The sequence below is a fragment of the Podarcis liolepis genome, assembly GCF_965112155.1.
Source record: "Podarcis liolepis genome assembly, chromosome: 7".
NCBI classification, from domain to species: Eukaryota; Metazoa; Chordata; class Lepidosauria; order Squamata; family Lacertidae; genus Podarcis; species Podarcis liolepis.
Window position 1 is genome coordinate 78,557,187 of NC_139561.1, and position 15,280 is coordinate 78,572,466.

The window sequence follows — 15,280 nt, forward strand, 5'->3', positions numbered from 1 at the left end:
GCTGCAAAATGAGGGGACTTCTTTACTGCCCTGTCCTGGAAACACTTTCTCATAATAAGGATGGGGGAGAAATTCATTTCAGTTTGCATTTTCCGACGCAATATGCAAACCATTGAAATTCACAGTTCTCCAAATTTTGCAGCGTGGTTCTCCAGTCAAGGAACATTTACAGAAATGTATATAGTAAAGTATGCACCTTTGCTGTGTGAAAGGTGTGTGTCTTAGGCACAATTCCATCCAATATGTGTATATTTAGAAACAGTTGCATTAAAATGCTGCTGAATGTTTATGAGAACTTTTTTAAAAAAATAAAAATAAAAATCTGCACACTGATGTAGAATTGTGAAAACTGAACTTCAGGAAAAAATTAGAAACTGGGAGAAACCAAAATTTTCAGATTTTCCTGTCCCTATCTCATGTGCTCCACCTTAAAACCTCTTCAAGTCAGGGCAGCCCCTCACTTCCTTCTGGTGTTTGGAGGAATACAGTCCTAAACAAACCAAGATTTATTTTCCATAGCAGAATTGGTTTCTCAGATTTCCCGTCAAGTTTGCCCAGCTATTTTAACCTTGTTTCCTTCTTTACCACACCTCACAATGAATCACAACGTCTCTCCTCCACCTTAAAAGTCTTTCACTGAAGCTGCCCTTTCTTCTCATATCTACTCTCTGCCCACTGATAGCGGGCACTTACTCACCTTTCCCTAGAGAGTATATATACACACACAACCAACCTAATGCCTCTCAGCTGGTCTCTCTGCATAAAGATATCACATCAACAAAGAAGGGGGAAAACCAGGTAAGAGAGGAATTCTTTGCTATGGATATTAGTCAACTTTACAGCCAGGACTTGCTGGTGCTTGGGAAAGGATGCTTGCCTAGGACCTGAACAGAAACGGGGAGATATTTAGGAGGGTCTGCATGAAGCTGTTCTATGACATCCCAGCACAACTTGGTGCATTCACCTACAGGGGACTCTTCCAGGGTGCGCAACCCATTTCTGTGGTTTGCTGCTAGGAGCGTTGAGCTACACAGTCTTCTTACACAGACATCCTAGAACATGCCCGGCACCCACCTGGTAGCTCTGCATGGCCAGAGGTGATCAGGAGAGGAAGGCAAGCTGTCTTTGCAACATCCTCCCTCCTCCAGGCCATGATGGGCATAACGTGGAACCACGGGGCTGCCCCATTCACTCGCAATACCACTGGTTCACTGTGTACAGTCACACTTTTCTTCAGTACCTGTTAGCTTGTTTTCTCCCGCTCCGGAAGGTAGGACTTGAACCAATCACTTCAAGTTACAAGAAAGGAGATTCTGACTAAACATCAGAATGAACTTTTAAGAGCTGTTCTACCATGGAATGGACTCCCTTGGAAGATGGTGGACTTTCCTTCCTTGGAGGTTTTTTTAAGCAGAGGTTGGGTGGCCCTCTGTAATGCATACTTTAATTGAGATTCCTGCATTGTAGGGGGTTAGACTGGACGATGATTCTATGATCATCCTGATTGGTATTTTATTTACCATGGACATTGCCACCTTATATTTCCACGGAAGAAAGGAAGGAAGGAAGGAAGGAAGGAAGGAAGGAAGGAAGGAAGGAAGGAAGGAAGAAGTGGGGTGGGTGTGTTGTACTTCTGCAAACCTTACAGTTCCCACGAGCATTCTGATATTTGCCTGTTGTTTCTCAGTGGACTTGTTTTGGTCAACATAGCTTTCAGCCCCCACCAGTTGAGTTTGCTATTAGAGGAGGTCACCAAGCTTTTAGCGCCTGTAGGTGGACTTGCAAATCAGGGAAACTGTTGTGTGCAGCACACACACGCAGCAGCCTATTGGCTACTCGATAGCCACCTCCAAAACTGAAAAATCAGTGGAATTTTGATATCCGTTGTTGAAATCAGTGCAGTTTTGAAAGGTTCAGTCTTCTATCTTGATTCAAAATGGCATCCAGTCATATTCAAATATAGTTCAAAACTTGCCTCTTGATCTCAGGTACCATTTTGTAAAATTGAGTTGAAGTCAATGCGATTTTGATAAGCTTCAGTCCACCCTCTCGATTCAAAATGGTCTCCAATTGCATCCAAATGAAAACTTGATTCCTGTTCTTGGGCACCATCATGAGAGAAAAATGTTTACAATATCTTAAGAGGTGTCCAAATGCACAGTGAACAGGGAATCAACTTCGCCTTAAAAAAATGTTTCTTTCAAGTCTAATTTCAGTGGGGAGGGGGAGGTGAATTTGTGGGAACCAGGAAAGGTCTCCAATCTGAATAGCTTTAAAAGGTGAGGGGTAGATAAACCAATGGTGGATGACTATCAGTGGCTACTAGTCATGATGACTACATTATCACCAGTATCTGAGGTAGCATGCCTCTCAATTCCAGCATTTGATGATTCTGAGCAGGAGAAACAACAACAACTTATTATTTATACCCTGCCCATCTGGCTGGGTTTCCCCAGCCACTCTGGGTGGCTCCCAACAGAATATTAAAAACACGATAAAACATCAAACATTAAAAACTTCCCTAAACAGGGCTGACTTCAGATGTCTTCTAAAAGTCAGATAGTTGTTTATTTCCTTGACATCTGATGGGAGGATGTTCCACATGGCGGGTGCCACCACCAAGAAGGCCCTCTGTCTGGTTCCTTGTAACCTCACCTCTCGCAGTGAGGGAACCACCAGAAGGCCCTCAGAACTGGACCTCAGTGTCCAGGCTGAACAATGGGGGTGGAGATGCTCTTTCAAGTATATACTGGGGCAAGACTGTGCTGTTGCAGTCATGTTCTGTTTATCTGGGATTCCCACAGGTACCTTGCCAGCCACTGTGAGGGCAAAATGTTGGACTAGATGGGCTTTTGGTCTATCAGGGGTCTATACATTTTCTGAATGGCAACCCTTCATCAAGACACTATCCTGTTCTTCCAGTTCTTCTAACGCTTCCTCATAGGACTTGGGGTTGTAGCTGGTGTTACTTCTTCTCCAAGTGTGCCCATTGAAATCTATGGACATGGCTTTGTTCCATTACTTTCATACTCTGAGTAGAACTTAGTTGGATGCAACCCTTGGTTTCCAGACCTCTCAACCACCCTGGTCACCCTCCTTTAGACACAATTTATTTTGTTAGTCCTCCTTAGAATGTGAACCACTGTTAAAGACCCAACACACTTATGTATAAATGCATGTGGATGAATACCAAGGTACCATGCAGTGCACACTCCACTTTCTCATGCTCTGCGGTTGCCCATGCACTGCTGATAACACTATTGATAGCCGTATGTTTGCCTAATGTATCTAAAAAGAACAAACGCCTTCCTTGTTTTAAATGACATCAGGGTAACCTACGGCACAGTAAATGATGTTAGTAGCTCACAGCAGTGAGTGGAGAACTCTCACTGGTCGGTCATGGGTTTTGGCAATGACATCACTGAGAGTGTTAGAGCACTGAGGTGGGCTCAGTTTCCAATGAAATAACCATCCCAGTGGGAAGATGTCAGGGGGAACAAGGCAAAATATATTTTTTGGGGCCCCATCCTCTGTTGGGGTGTAGTGCTGCAAGGCAGCAGCAGTGCTTCAATTGCAGGTGAAGGGAATCTTCGGCGCTCCAGATGCTGCTGAACTACAACTCCCATCAGCCTCAGGAAGGTTGGCCAGTGGTCAGGGCTGACTGGCATTCAGCAACATCCGGAGGCCAAAAGTCCCCCATACCTGATGCAATACAACCTTTTGTTGAAGACTCCACTTAGCTTTTAAAATACAGTGCATCTGACAAACACAAGGACTGTGAAACCCAAGGTTGGCAGTAGGTGTTTGTTTGAGAAATCTTGGGAGGATTCATTGGTGCTGCACAAAACAGCGTTATGGGCTTGACATCAAGCCCAAGCCTTATGAGTAACAGTTGAAGGAGGTTGAAGGTAGAACTTTCTGACAGTAAAAGCTGTTCAAGAGTGGAATGGACTCCCTTGGAAGGTTGTGGACTCTCCTTCCTTGGAAGTTTTAAGCAGAGGTTGGATGGCCATCTGTCATGGCTGCTTTAGTTGAGATTCCTTCATTGCAGGGAATTGGACTAGATGATCTAATGTATCCTTCCAACTCTACAGTTCTATGATTCAACATTTGTCCTCAGAGGGGTGCAAATCCCTTTGTTTGGACACCCTCCTCTTTCTTATCAAAGGTTTCTTATCCACGACCCACCCTGAAATCCAGCAACCTGGTTTCCCTGAAAGAGAGTTCCATATCAGCTTATGAGTACGGTAGACACGCCAGCCCTGATAAAGGATAAAATGTCAACATCACAGTACCATCACTGCCTCTCTCCAGTCTCTGCTTCTCTTATAAGAACATAAGAAGTGTCTGCTACATCAGGCCAATGGCCCATCAAGCCCACCATCTAATTCTCACAGAGCTACGCAGGTGCCAATGAGAAGCCTGCAAGCAGGACAATAACACTCTCCCCTCCTGGGGCTTCCAGAACCTGATATCCAGAAGCATTACTGTCTTAGACCATGGAGGCAGAGCATAGCCTTATACTCCATGAACTTGTCCAATCCTTTTTGAAGGTCACCCAAGTTGGTGGCTATCATTACCTCCCAGGGAAGTAACTTCCATAGCATGTGCTTTCACCTGTCCCGAATCTTCCAACTTTCCATTGGATGTCTATGAATTCTAGTGTTATAAGAGAGGGGTAAAAGGTTTCCTCTATCCACTCTCTCCATGGTATCTACCTCCAGCTTCATTGCTACCCCTCAATTCAGATGACCATCATACCCAGCTATGGCAGCTTTGAATGTCTTCCTTTTCCTTTGGCCTGCTTGCCATCCATTCTTGCCATCTCCGTTACATGGTTTTCAGCCGAAATGTTCTCTCCCCCCCCCCCCAGAGATATGTGTTTGCTATGAGGGTGTGACCCTCCTCTTGCTCTCAGGTGCTGTGTGTCCACACAAGGCACATTCTCCTTGCATACACACTCCTCGCAGCACACGCCCTGGGGTCCTGCCCCAAATTGTTTAGCAAAGAGGGCAGGATAGCCCTTTGTCTACTGGCCTTGCCCAGATATTCCCTTGGGTGGGAGCAAATGGGATTGCTATCTGAAATATTGTCACACAAACTGCAGGGAGCAGTTAACTATTAGTGGCGGAAATTCACCTGCATTTTAGGGTGACTTTCTTCTAATATGCACATATTTCAATGCAACTTTGTCCAATACACCTATTTGTGCTAATGCATTTTCGATCGTTATTTTCACTAATATGTACATTTTAATGCACATTTTGCCATAGTACCCTAGCAGTGTCTAGGCTAAGGTCCAAGGTATCTCAAAGACTCTATTCTGTCATATGAACATGCCTGGGTTTTGAGGTCTTCAGGGGAGGTCCTTTTCTCAGTCCTGCTACTCTCACAGCAGTCTTGGTGGGGACACAGAATATTAGTAATAACATCTGGAGGTCACACCTGCAGTAAAGCTTTAATATGGAGAGACCAAGCTTTAATATGGAGAGACCAAGCTTTAATATGGAGAGACCAAAACAATACATTTTTGCAAATTTATTGGGGACCCTGTGGGCCTTCAAATGCTGTTAGACTCCAAATACCACCAGCTCCAGCTGGCATGCCCCAAAGCCAGGGATGATGGGAGTTGTTGTACTGCCTGGGAGACCAGGGTTCAAATCCCCCTATGGTCATGAAGCTGACTGGATAACTTTGAGCCAGCCACTGTCTTTCAAACTATCCTACCTCAAAGTGTTGTTGTGAGGATGAAACATGAAGAGGGAGAACAATCTGTGTCACTTTGAGCTTCCTTGAAGGAAACGTGGAATAGAAATGCAACAATAAAATTAAACAAATAAATATCTGGAGGGCCAGAGCTGTCCTCCATCCCTGATGTATATTATCATGGATTATTTTGGAGGCAGGTCAAGATTGGAAAGAAAAAAGGGAAAAAAGAAAAAAGGAGAATGTCATCCTCATTAGTGCATCAGGTGGCAAAATGCTTTGACCCAGGTCTGCTAGGGAGAGACTTCAAAAATAGAAAAACAAGACCATTGGAACTCACAACCACATGACACACTAGAGTGCCATTTGCCCAGCTGTAACCACCACATCATTTGCCTTCATGTTGATTCTTGCTTGCTTTTTAAAAAAATAAAAAATAAAATCTCCCATCATTTTGGTATTGCAGTTGCAGAAACCTCCTCTGTGGGATATTTTTCTTCCATTGACACCGGACCACTTCAGTTCCCAGAATCATGAAGTTGTTTCTTCTTTATCTTTTTGCTGCCTTGATAGCTGCAGGTGAGTTGAGTCATATTACTGAAACCTGGTGGATGAAACTCATGACTAGAAGGTAGCAACTGAGAAGTATAACTTGTTCAAAATACATAGACCAAACAGAAAGGAAGGAGGAGTAGCATTATATGTAAAGGATGTGTACACTTGTGAAGAAATCCATGACCTGGAGCATGGAAAGCTGATAGAGAGTATAGGAGTAAAAACTGTAGCAGAGAGAAATAGTGACCTTACTGTGAAGGGTCTGCTATAGACTGCCAAGCCAGACATGGACAATGTCTTCATAGAGCCGATTACCAAACATTCACAAAGGAGAGATATAGTGTTGCGAAAGTACCTGGATACCTGTTCAAGGTGTGCTCAAAGACCACAGATGCAGCAGTTGGAGAAATAGAAAGTAATTTTTTTTTGCTGACAGCAACAGGTCCAGTGGAGTTCTCTCCCAAAGACTGGACGCTGATCAACAGTTCCATGGGGTTATGTACCTTTTTCAGACATTACATATTCATGCACTGCAGCAAAATTAAACCAATAAGCATGAACATCACCCTTCCTAAATCCTCCTATGTCCTTATAAAGATTACTTCTTCTTTCCATATATTTGCTCATTATATTGGCAATTACTCATATATTATTATCAGCAAGTAAAGCTAAAAATCCCCTCTTTGGCATGCAAAGCAAACCCCCCTTCCTTATCAGACATCCTGTGTCCTATATGGAAAGCACCCAACTCAGACATCCTGTGTTCCAGAACATGTGGTGATAGTGCCTCACCTTGTGACTATGATGGATGCTTTCCCCTTTCCCCTATATTCTGCAAGCACAGCTAAAAATATGTTTCTGCTAATCCAGCAATAAAGCAGAGAGAGAGAGAGAGAGAGAGACAGCATTTGATTCTCAGAATTAGGCGCTTTTAGCATTAGGCACTACAATGTAAAATGAGGTACAGCTAAGGTGAGGTACTGCAGTGTATTTTCTTCAGGTGGCCTTGCCACAATAGTAGTCATGGGAAGAGACAGCCTGGAGATAGAGGCTCAAAAGGCTTCAGTCTGCAACCAGCCTTTGTCAGAAGAAGCTGCTCATTGGGATCTGTCCATGGTCCTGACGCTGCATTCTGTGTGGAGTCTGTCATTGGACCAGAACACAACAGTAGAGTCCTGTTGCAGCCAATAGACAATGGTAACACATCTAAACTGTTATGATAAAACTTTAAACAGCCATGGCTTTGCCCCAAGAATCTTGGGAACTGTAGTTTGGTAAGGGTGCAGAGTGTTGTTAGAAGAGGCCCCCATTCCCCTTCCAGAGTGATTTAACAATCAATCCAGCATAGCTGTGTGAGGGCAACAGAAGCCTCCTAACAACTTTCAGCACCCTTTGCAAACTGCAGAATTCTTCAAGGGGAAATCGTATCACAACACTATAAATGCATGGAGTTAATGAGGCCTAAGTTGTGCTGTTGTGATTGGGTGTGGCAACTGCAGCAGTGTCTCTGGCACATAATCCTGAATTCCTCAGAGGAAGGTTGGGATTAGAAAATAAAGCAGAAACAAAAGAAATAAGAACCAGTGTTGCTCATCATCGTGGTGGTTGCGATTGTTTACTGTTTTCAATGTTATTATTCCCCCCCCAGCAAACTCCCTGGACTGTGACTGTAATGGTGATGCAAAAGAGTGTCAAGGCAAAGTTTGTTCAGTTGATGATGCTGGAGGATCCTGCATTTCAGCAGCATGGAATTATACAAAGAGTAGGTATATGTGTCCCTGAGGATATTTCCAGAAAACACTAACAGAAGCCTTTCTAGAAACCTAATTAAAAGGTGGGGGGGGGGGCGGAGAGGAGGAATGCAGCCATGATCATTATGAATCTGAAGAACACATCAAATGCCAATTGCACTGTCTGAATAGTGCAAACCCACCAGCATATTACAGATGGAAGCAGTTACACTATCAAGAACTTGGTTGCGTTTACACGAAAGATCACTGCTGACCACAAGTGTGAATACACCAGTGCTTGATTATGTGCATTTGTGGTACATTTTAATGAAGGGGTGGGTAAATCTCAGGTCTAGGGGCCAAGGGCAGCCCTCTTTTTCTGGCCTTCCACTCTCTTCCCAGGCCCCACTCATCCTGCCCAGGCAACACCCCTCACCGGTCCTCCTCCATGCCCTCTTCAGTTTGGAAGCACCCTTGAACTTGTTTGCCTGGAGGTAGAACAATGTGTGTAGAACCCCCTGACTTTTGCATGGCTGGAATCTAGCCTAGGGCACAAAGATACGAGTCACATTTGCAGCTCTGCCCACTTTTACCCCTGGCCCCTCCCACCCCTGGCACTTGTCAGTGATAGACTGCGACCCTCAGGCTGAAAAGGTTTTTCCTCCCCTGCTTTAATGGATGAGTGATATTGTTTTGGTCATTGGTTTTAACACGTTATTTTTTATCTCCCTAACTCCCTTCTATTTCCTCCCCCTTTTTTTGAAACACAAGATTCCAAAGCAATCCCTGTTAACTTCCAAGGCTGTGAAAGCAACAAGACCAGTTTCGATGTATGCAAAGAGGGGGACTTATTCTTCACAGCTGGGAAAAATTTTACCTGGAACTCTGTATGCTGCAATACGACAAAATGCAATAGTCATCTACCTGAAGGTATGTGGGGTCCAGAACTGATTAAGGCTGAGTAGGAGTCTCAGAAATGAGTATATAATTTTTTTCCCCATATCCCAGGAATCCTAACTGAAGGGCAATAGGGAAGTTATTTACACTGCATACTAAGTAAGTGAAATTGAGGATCAAGCACCCATAAGAAAAATTTAAGAGCTTTCTTGTATTGATGATTGTGAATAGACCTATTGCCCTGGCTTTGCACAACCTGATGAAAGGACATGCTGTTCTTTAATGGCTGCAAGTCTCTCTCCAGATTTTGGAATGTCACATCATTCAGGTAGTGTGAGAGGCAGAGGAAAAGTCTGTTGCTGTTTTAAGTTGGCCAGAGAGTGGGGAGTTTATCTAGAGGATATTTGCGATGCACCCAAGGCCGTCTTTAGCATATGCACCGCCAGGGTGCAAAGATCCACCCAGCGCCCCTAAAATTAGTTTAGGCACCCCAAATTAACTTTTATTGAGTTTTTTTGGGAGGGGGAAAGCCAAAGTTGTTGACCTTTTTTTTTGGGGGGGGGGATCGCTCACCTATAACGACAATGCAGCAGAAAAAAATGCTTCTGGTAATAGAGTGATGGGGGGGGGGGACTTCCGCTCCATTGCTTTTCACTGCTGCTGATCGAGAGGGACCAATATATAGTAGGTATACATTTGGCAACGCCCAGAATTCAGCGCCTGGGTGCACTGCACCCATTGCACCCCCAGGTAAAGACGGCCATGGATGCACCAAGCTGGACTGGGCTATGGCTTGTGCTTTGGAGATCTGATGCATGTAGGCTTGCTGACTGCTTTGTTGGCCAATGTAGATGTTATTTCTCAAGCAGTTTTATCTGCAGGAGTGAGCAGGTGACCAGGGGATCGCTCTGTACCATGAAAACTTTCACCTGATGATTCAGTACCCCAAATCAGTGCAAGGAAGAGAGAGGGAGAGGGAAAGAGCGGGTTGGGGAAGGGATGGGGAAAGGTTTCTGGCTGGTAGGTATTTCTTGGGTGCAGGATGAGCTTCTGTGCTGCCTGTGTTAGGAATGTACATGCTTTCAACATTACATTACTCTAGCACTCCTACTCATCACCAAGAAACAGAAGGTTATATCTAGCCATAGGAGGCAACTTTGGACTCCTCAATAAAATATTTGAGGGGGCCAGGAGTCCCCAAAGTTAATGAGCATTGCCATTCAAATGGCCTTATGGTTAATTATGCATGGCAAGGCTTACCTGCCCCCCTATCCAGCACCCCTGTATCCAGCTAACTCCTACTCGCCGTAGACCTGTTGAAATTAATGACCAAGCCTAACTTAATCCCATTGATTTCTATGAGGATACTCTGAGTATGACTTACAACAAACCAGAGCTTGTAAAGACCCCCCCTCCCCCCCATTTGGGAAGGGGATTTTCAATAGGAAAATTCCATGGGATGGAAGTTTGACCCCTGCATCTAAATCATTATCTCATTTATTCTTCCTAATAGCTAGTTTTGGTTAAATGAAAATAAACCTGGAAAATCACAAGCATTAGATTTAAAGAGTCATTTGGACTGCAATCCTAAATCCATCTTTGCCTGGACATAAATTGAATTGAACTCAGCAAGGATTATACTGAGGAGACAGTATTTTGCTGTTGAAGAAGTTTTAGGCTATGGTTGCAGCAGGCAAAATAAAGATGCAAGTTTCTATAAAGCCAGCAGAGGGAGCATGTTGCAAATACATTGTGTCTAAGACATCAATACAATTGCATGTTTTTGGTTTTTTTAAATTTTATTTTATTCAGGATTTTCTTGTTTTACAGAAGTGTAGTGCCTCGTATTTTTTTTTTCATGTAACATTTTTACAAATCCATTTCATTTGTTGAGGCATTAGGGGGAGAAGAAAAGAAAAAAGAAAAAAGAAAGGGGGGTGGAGAGGGGGAAGATGGATAGGGTGAAACACAAGAGGCCTCACCTGGATTGGCAGCATAGAGCAAATTAGCCTCTGGGGGGGGGGGGGAAATCACTCAGAACATCTGTGTGGCAAAAAGGGAAGAAAGCTTCATGTACAGCTGATTGGTGCAGTGTCATTGTTTATAGGAACAATAACAAAACAAAAATTGTTTATAGGAGTGAGAATAATGGAAGAGTTATTTAGATTTGCAGATTGTCAAATTTTGGATGTGCCTTATTTTTTGGTCACTTTGAAATCTTATTCCCTCCTCCTTTGAGATTCCTGAAAGGTGGGGGAAGTTATTACACAACACTGTGTAGGGAATAATTTGTATGGGATGCACAATCTCTGCTGTTCTATATGTCACAGTGTTGCATCTTTCCTGCTTTTGGGACAAATTTAGAAAACAAAATTAATTCTAACAATAATAAACAATAGTAATGATAATGATATACTGCAGACACACTTATTTATGCAGGCATCCCCTTGACTTTAGCCTTCTGTTTTGAGTGTTATGTTATCTTAAAGGGACTGCATTTTTTATCACATATATTAATGATGCAGGTATATTTCTTTAATGTCATTAATGGGATTGCCAAATTGTATATTTTGATCGAGGATGTTAACATTTTAATGATTTGCATGACTGGCTTCCATTCTCCGTGCACTATTATGGCATTAAGCAGTATGTAAATTAATAAATTGCCACAAGAAGAAGAACGGAAAAGGAAGCAAGGCGGAGTAGGACTGAATCAAAACTGCTATTTGGGGAGAGAAAGTTCATCTGGCCACCAACTTTTCTCCTCTAGAGTGCACGGATAATGATTCTGTAGTGTGATGGACCTAGGAGGCTGGCTTAAGCTGTAGGGTTCATCTAGCTCAGTGTTGTCTACTGGGGCTGTAGGCATCAACTCCTAGCACCCAGCTCTTTTGAGCCCTCCAAATTATTATTTTTGGGGGAGGAGGGCAGCCTCCCAATGTTTAGACACATGGGGGGGGGGGAGGCCAAGTATGGAGCTGTGTAAATTCAGTTGTCGGCTCCTCCTGCTGCTGTGCAGGGGAAGGAGCGGGAAAGCAGCCCCCGGCCGGTGGTGGTGGCAGGAGGAGGAAGATGAGGCTGATTGTGGAGCCGAGCATGGCACAGCTTCAGTGGCTGCTCCCCCTCCTGCCACTGCCACGTAAAGGAAAGACGTGCAGCTCCCAACCTGTGGCATCAGCAAGAGACGGAGGAGACTGGGTGCGAGAGAGGAGGAGATGCGGGCCTTCTCGGTAGTGGCACCTGCCCTGTGAAACGCTCTCCCACTAGATGTCAAGGAAATAAACAACTTTTAGAAGACATCTGAAGGCTCTTTAGGGAAGTTGTTAATGTTTGAAGTCGTATTCTGTTTTTACTGGAAGCTGCCCAGAGTGGCTGGGAAGATCCAGCCAAATGGGCTGGGTATAAATAAATAAATAAATAATAATAATAATTGCTGCACCGCTGCCACATTTGGCTCCTGCTGCTGTTGCTGCCACCCTGTCTCCTCCTGACATCCTGATGTCATGCGGTATCCCAACACTGTGCGTGCATCATCGTCCCCCGCCAATCTTCTCTGCAAGTTGGCACCTCTGGGTGCGGCTTTGGCTGGCAGAAACTCCCCAAGGTTTCAGAGTAGGGACACCTCCAGCTCTGCTTGGAGAGGTCAGGACCTTCTGCATTCAAAACTGGTGCTCTACCATTCAGTTTGTCCACAAAACAATGGAGGGTCCTGTGGCACCATAATATAGGAACATAGAACATAGAACATAGGAAGATGCATTTTACTGACTCAGATTACTGGTCCATCATGATCTTGCTCAGTATTGTCTATACTGACCGGCAATGGCTCCCCAGGATTTCAGACAAGGCTGTCTCCCTGCCCCATGCAGCACAGATGTTCTACGACTGAGTTCTGGCTCTTGGTAGCATCGGGCAGGACTGGCTCAAGGCAATTTACTAAGGGGTGATATGAAAGCCATGTTCAAATATATAAAAGGATGTCACATAGAGGAGGGAGAAAAGTTGTTTTCTGCTGCTCCAGAGAAGCGGACACGGAGCAATGGATCCAAACTACAAGAAAGAAGATTCCACCTAAACATTAGGAAGAACTTCCTGACAGTAAGAGCTGTTCAACAGTGGAATTTGCTGCCAAGGAGTGTGGTGGAGTCTCCTTCTTTGGAGGTCTTTAAGCAGAGGCTTGACAACCATATGTCAGGAGTGCTCTGATGGTGTTTCCTGCTTGGCAGGGGGTTGGACTCGATGGCCCTTGTGGTCTCTTCCAACTCTATGATTCTATGATTCTATACTGCCTGCCCTGAGGGACAATATTGTCCCCCACCCCCCTCATTCCAAATAGGCACACAAGAAGAGCCTGTTGGATCAGGCCAATGACACAGCTAGTCTAGCATCCTATTCTCACAGTAGCCAACCAGATGCATGTGAAAAGCCAACAAGCAGGACCGAAGTGCCACACTTGTGATTCGCAGCACCAGTGGAGATAGAATGATCTCACTTCAGCCCTGCAGACCAGGTAGCATCCTCCACTGCAACTGAGGGCAGCACCCTAGCTGAGGGAGCACAGGGCTGGCGAAATGGTACACACAGTTCTGTTGCTCATCATCTCCTGGCCGCTCACTGCAGCTCCTGCCTGAGGCAATTGTCTTGCTCTGTCTCTGCCCACCAGTAGGGGAACCATATGCATTGGTCAAAATAGTTCTTGTTTATTAAAAGAACCAACCACAACCCAAGGAAATGGAAGGCCTGGACCGTTCAGAAAATATTTGATGCTCCCCCCACACCAAATTGAGAAATTCCATGCCTTTTCCATTTTCCCCAACTACAAAAGGGGAGGGTTGTTGTTGTGGTTTTTGTTTTTGCAGAGTGTTTCCCCCTCCAGTTCAGCAGTATGTTTCATCACTCATTTCATCACTGTTGCAGTAAACACCAACGTCACCAGGAAGGTGTGCCCCACATGCTTCGTTTTCAGCTCTAAGCCCTGCCATGGTGACAAGACAAACTGTACTGGATCCCAAGACTACTGCCTGACCATTTCTGGGACTTACCAAGGTAAATGAGAATGTGGTATGCTGATTGAGGATTATTCATCTTCTTTCCATATTAATCCCAAGGAGTTTAGCTTCTCCCCTATTCTCTTGGCAGTTCTATGGTGAGGGGCTGGAAGAGAATAACTGACCCAAGTCCAGTTCTTTCAACCCAGACCTTAAGCAGGTCCTCATACGTACTGCACCAAACTGACTCTACAATGGAGGAGTTTAGGCTTATCCACAGGTGAACTCTGTGCTAAACCCCAACCCTTGTTCTACATCAAAGCAAGCCCTCCTGGTTAGGGATGGACAAGCCCATGAATTGCAGTTTCTCTCAGTTTTCAGTTATACCCTTCTTAAGTTCAGTCACATTCTGCATCAGTTTGTGATTGGAAAAAATAATACTCATTGAAATGGATGTGAGAAGCTCAGACCCAGTAGTTTCAGTGAGCTCATTCCAAGCGGAACTTGGCTGGAGACAACCCTTTGCTCCTAGAGCGGGTAGAAGCAAAGGAGACCCAATTGCTCAAATGCAGCCACCCATCATTTTAGCTTCCCAGACGTAGCCCTTAAATGGAGCAAAAATACAGAAAGAAATGTCAGTTTAAAACATTTGCAGCTTTCCATCTAGAGACAGTCCCTAAAGCTAAAGACTTATGTTAGAATTTGCTGTTTCCTCAGCTCAGTGTGTCTTTCTTTTGTATCCTGAGACCCAGCATGATCTCCTCAAGTTTCATTTGGTTCCCAAACATATCCTTCAACTCCCTTGGTTCCAAATCCACAAAACTACTTGGGTCTGAGTCCCAACTGCAGACTTTGCCCATGCACAATTTGACCACCCATTCCTTCCCTGTACAGGCTGGGTTTAAACAAGTTAACCCCACCCCATAATTTTTATTTTTCACAACTGTCAATTTCCTTCACAGCAGGGATGATACTATTTCTTTCCTGCAATGTCCTTTTGCAGATTCTACAGTTTCATCTCAGGACTTCTTTGGGCAAGGCTGTGCTACTCAATCAGCAAAAATCCTTGTCAAGGGCACCAACATGACCTTTGGAGAGGTGAAAATCTCAATCGCCACCAGTCACATAAAGAAAGCAACTGATGGAGCCAGCCTGGTACATGGGAGCATTGCTTTCACCGTTCTCCTGCCCTATCTCCTTGGGCTCCTGCTGGACAAATTCCTTTACTGATTTCATTTGGTTCAAGGTGTCTTCCTCAGCAAAGCTGGGAAAAGCATCTCCAATGCACCGTTCCCAGAAGTTCAGGCTCCAGCATCTGCTAATGTCTGTTTGCAGGCTTGCATGTGATTTCAAAGAGCAAATTAGTTAAATAAAGGGGGATCCTAATGCATTCGTCTTTGTGTG

At 44.5% G+C, this 15,280-nt stretch overlaps 1 protein-coding gene across 1 annotated transcript; it reads left to right on the forward strand.

Moving 5' to 3' along the window:
- Positions 1-663: 663 nt before the first annotated feature.
- Positions 664-15,266, forward strand: LOC310712499 (phospholipase A2 inhibitor and Ly6/PLAUR domain-containing protein-like). The gene is made up of 6 exons (XM_083515626.1): positions 664-798; positions 6,173-6,285; positions 7,910-8,023; positions 8,763-8,921; positions 13,806-13,934; positions 14,880-15,266. The coding sequence occupies exons 2-6, from the start codon at positions 6,240-6,242 to the stop codon at positions 15,104-15,106; spliced, it is 675 nt and encodes a 224-aa protein (XP_083371752.1). The 5' UTR covers positions 664-798; positions 6,173-6,239; the 3' UTR covers positions 15,107-15,266.
- Positions 15,267-15,280: the final 14 nt, after the last annotated feature.

Coding starts and splice junctions, on each gene's coding strand:
- LOC310712499 (XM_083515626.1), top strand. CDS start 6,240: ATGAAGTTGTTTCTTCTTTATCTTTTTGCTGCCTTGATAGCTGCAG. Junction 8,024..8,762: donor AGCATGGAATTATACAAAGA/GTAGGTATATGT, acceptor TTGAAACACAAG/ATTCCAAAGCAATCCCTGTT. Junction 8,922..13,805: donor CAATAGTCATCTACCTGAAG/GTATGTGGGGTC, acceptor TCACTGTTGCAG/TAAACACCAACGTCACCAGG.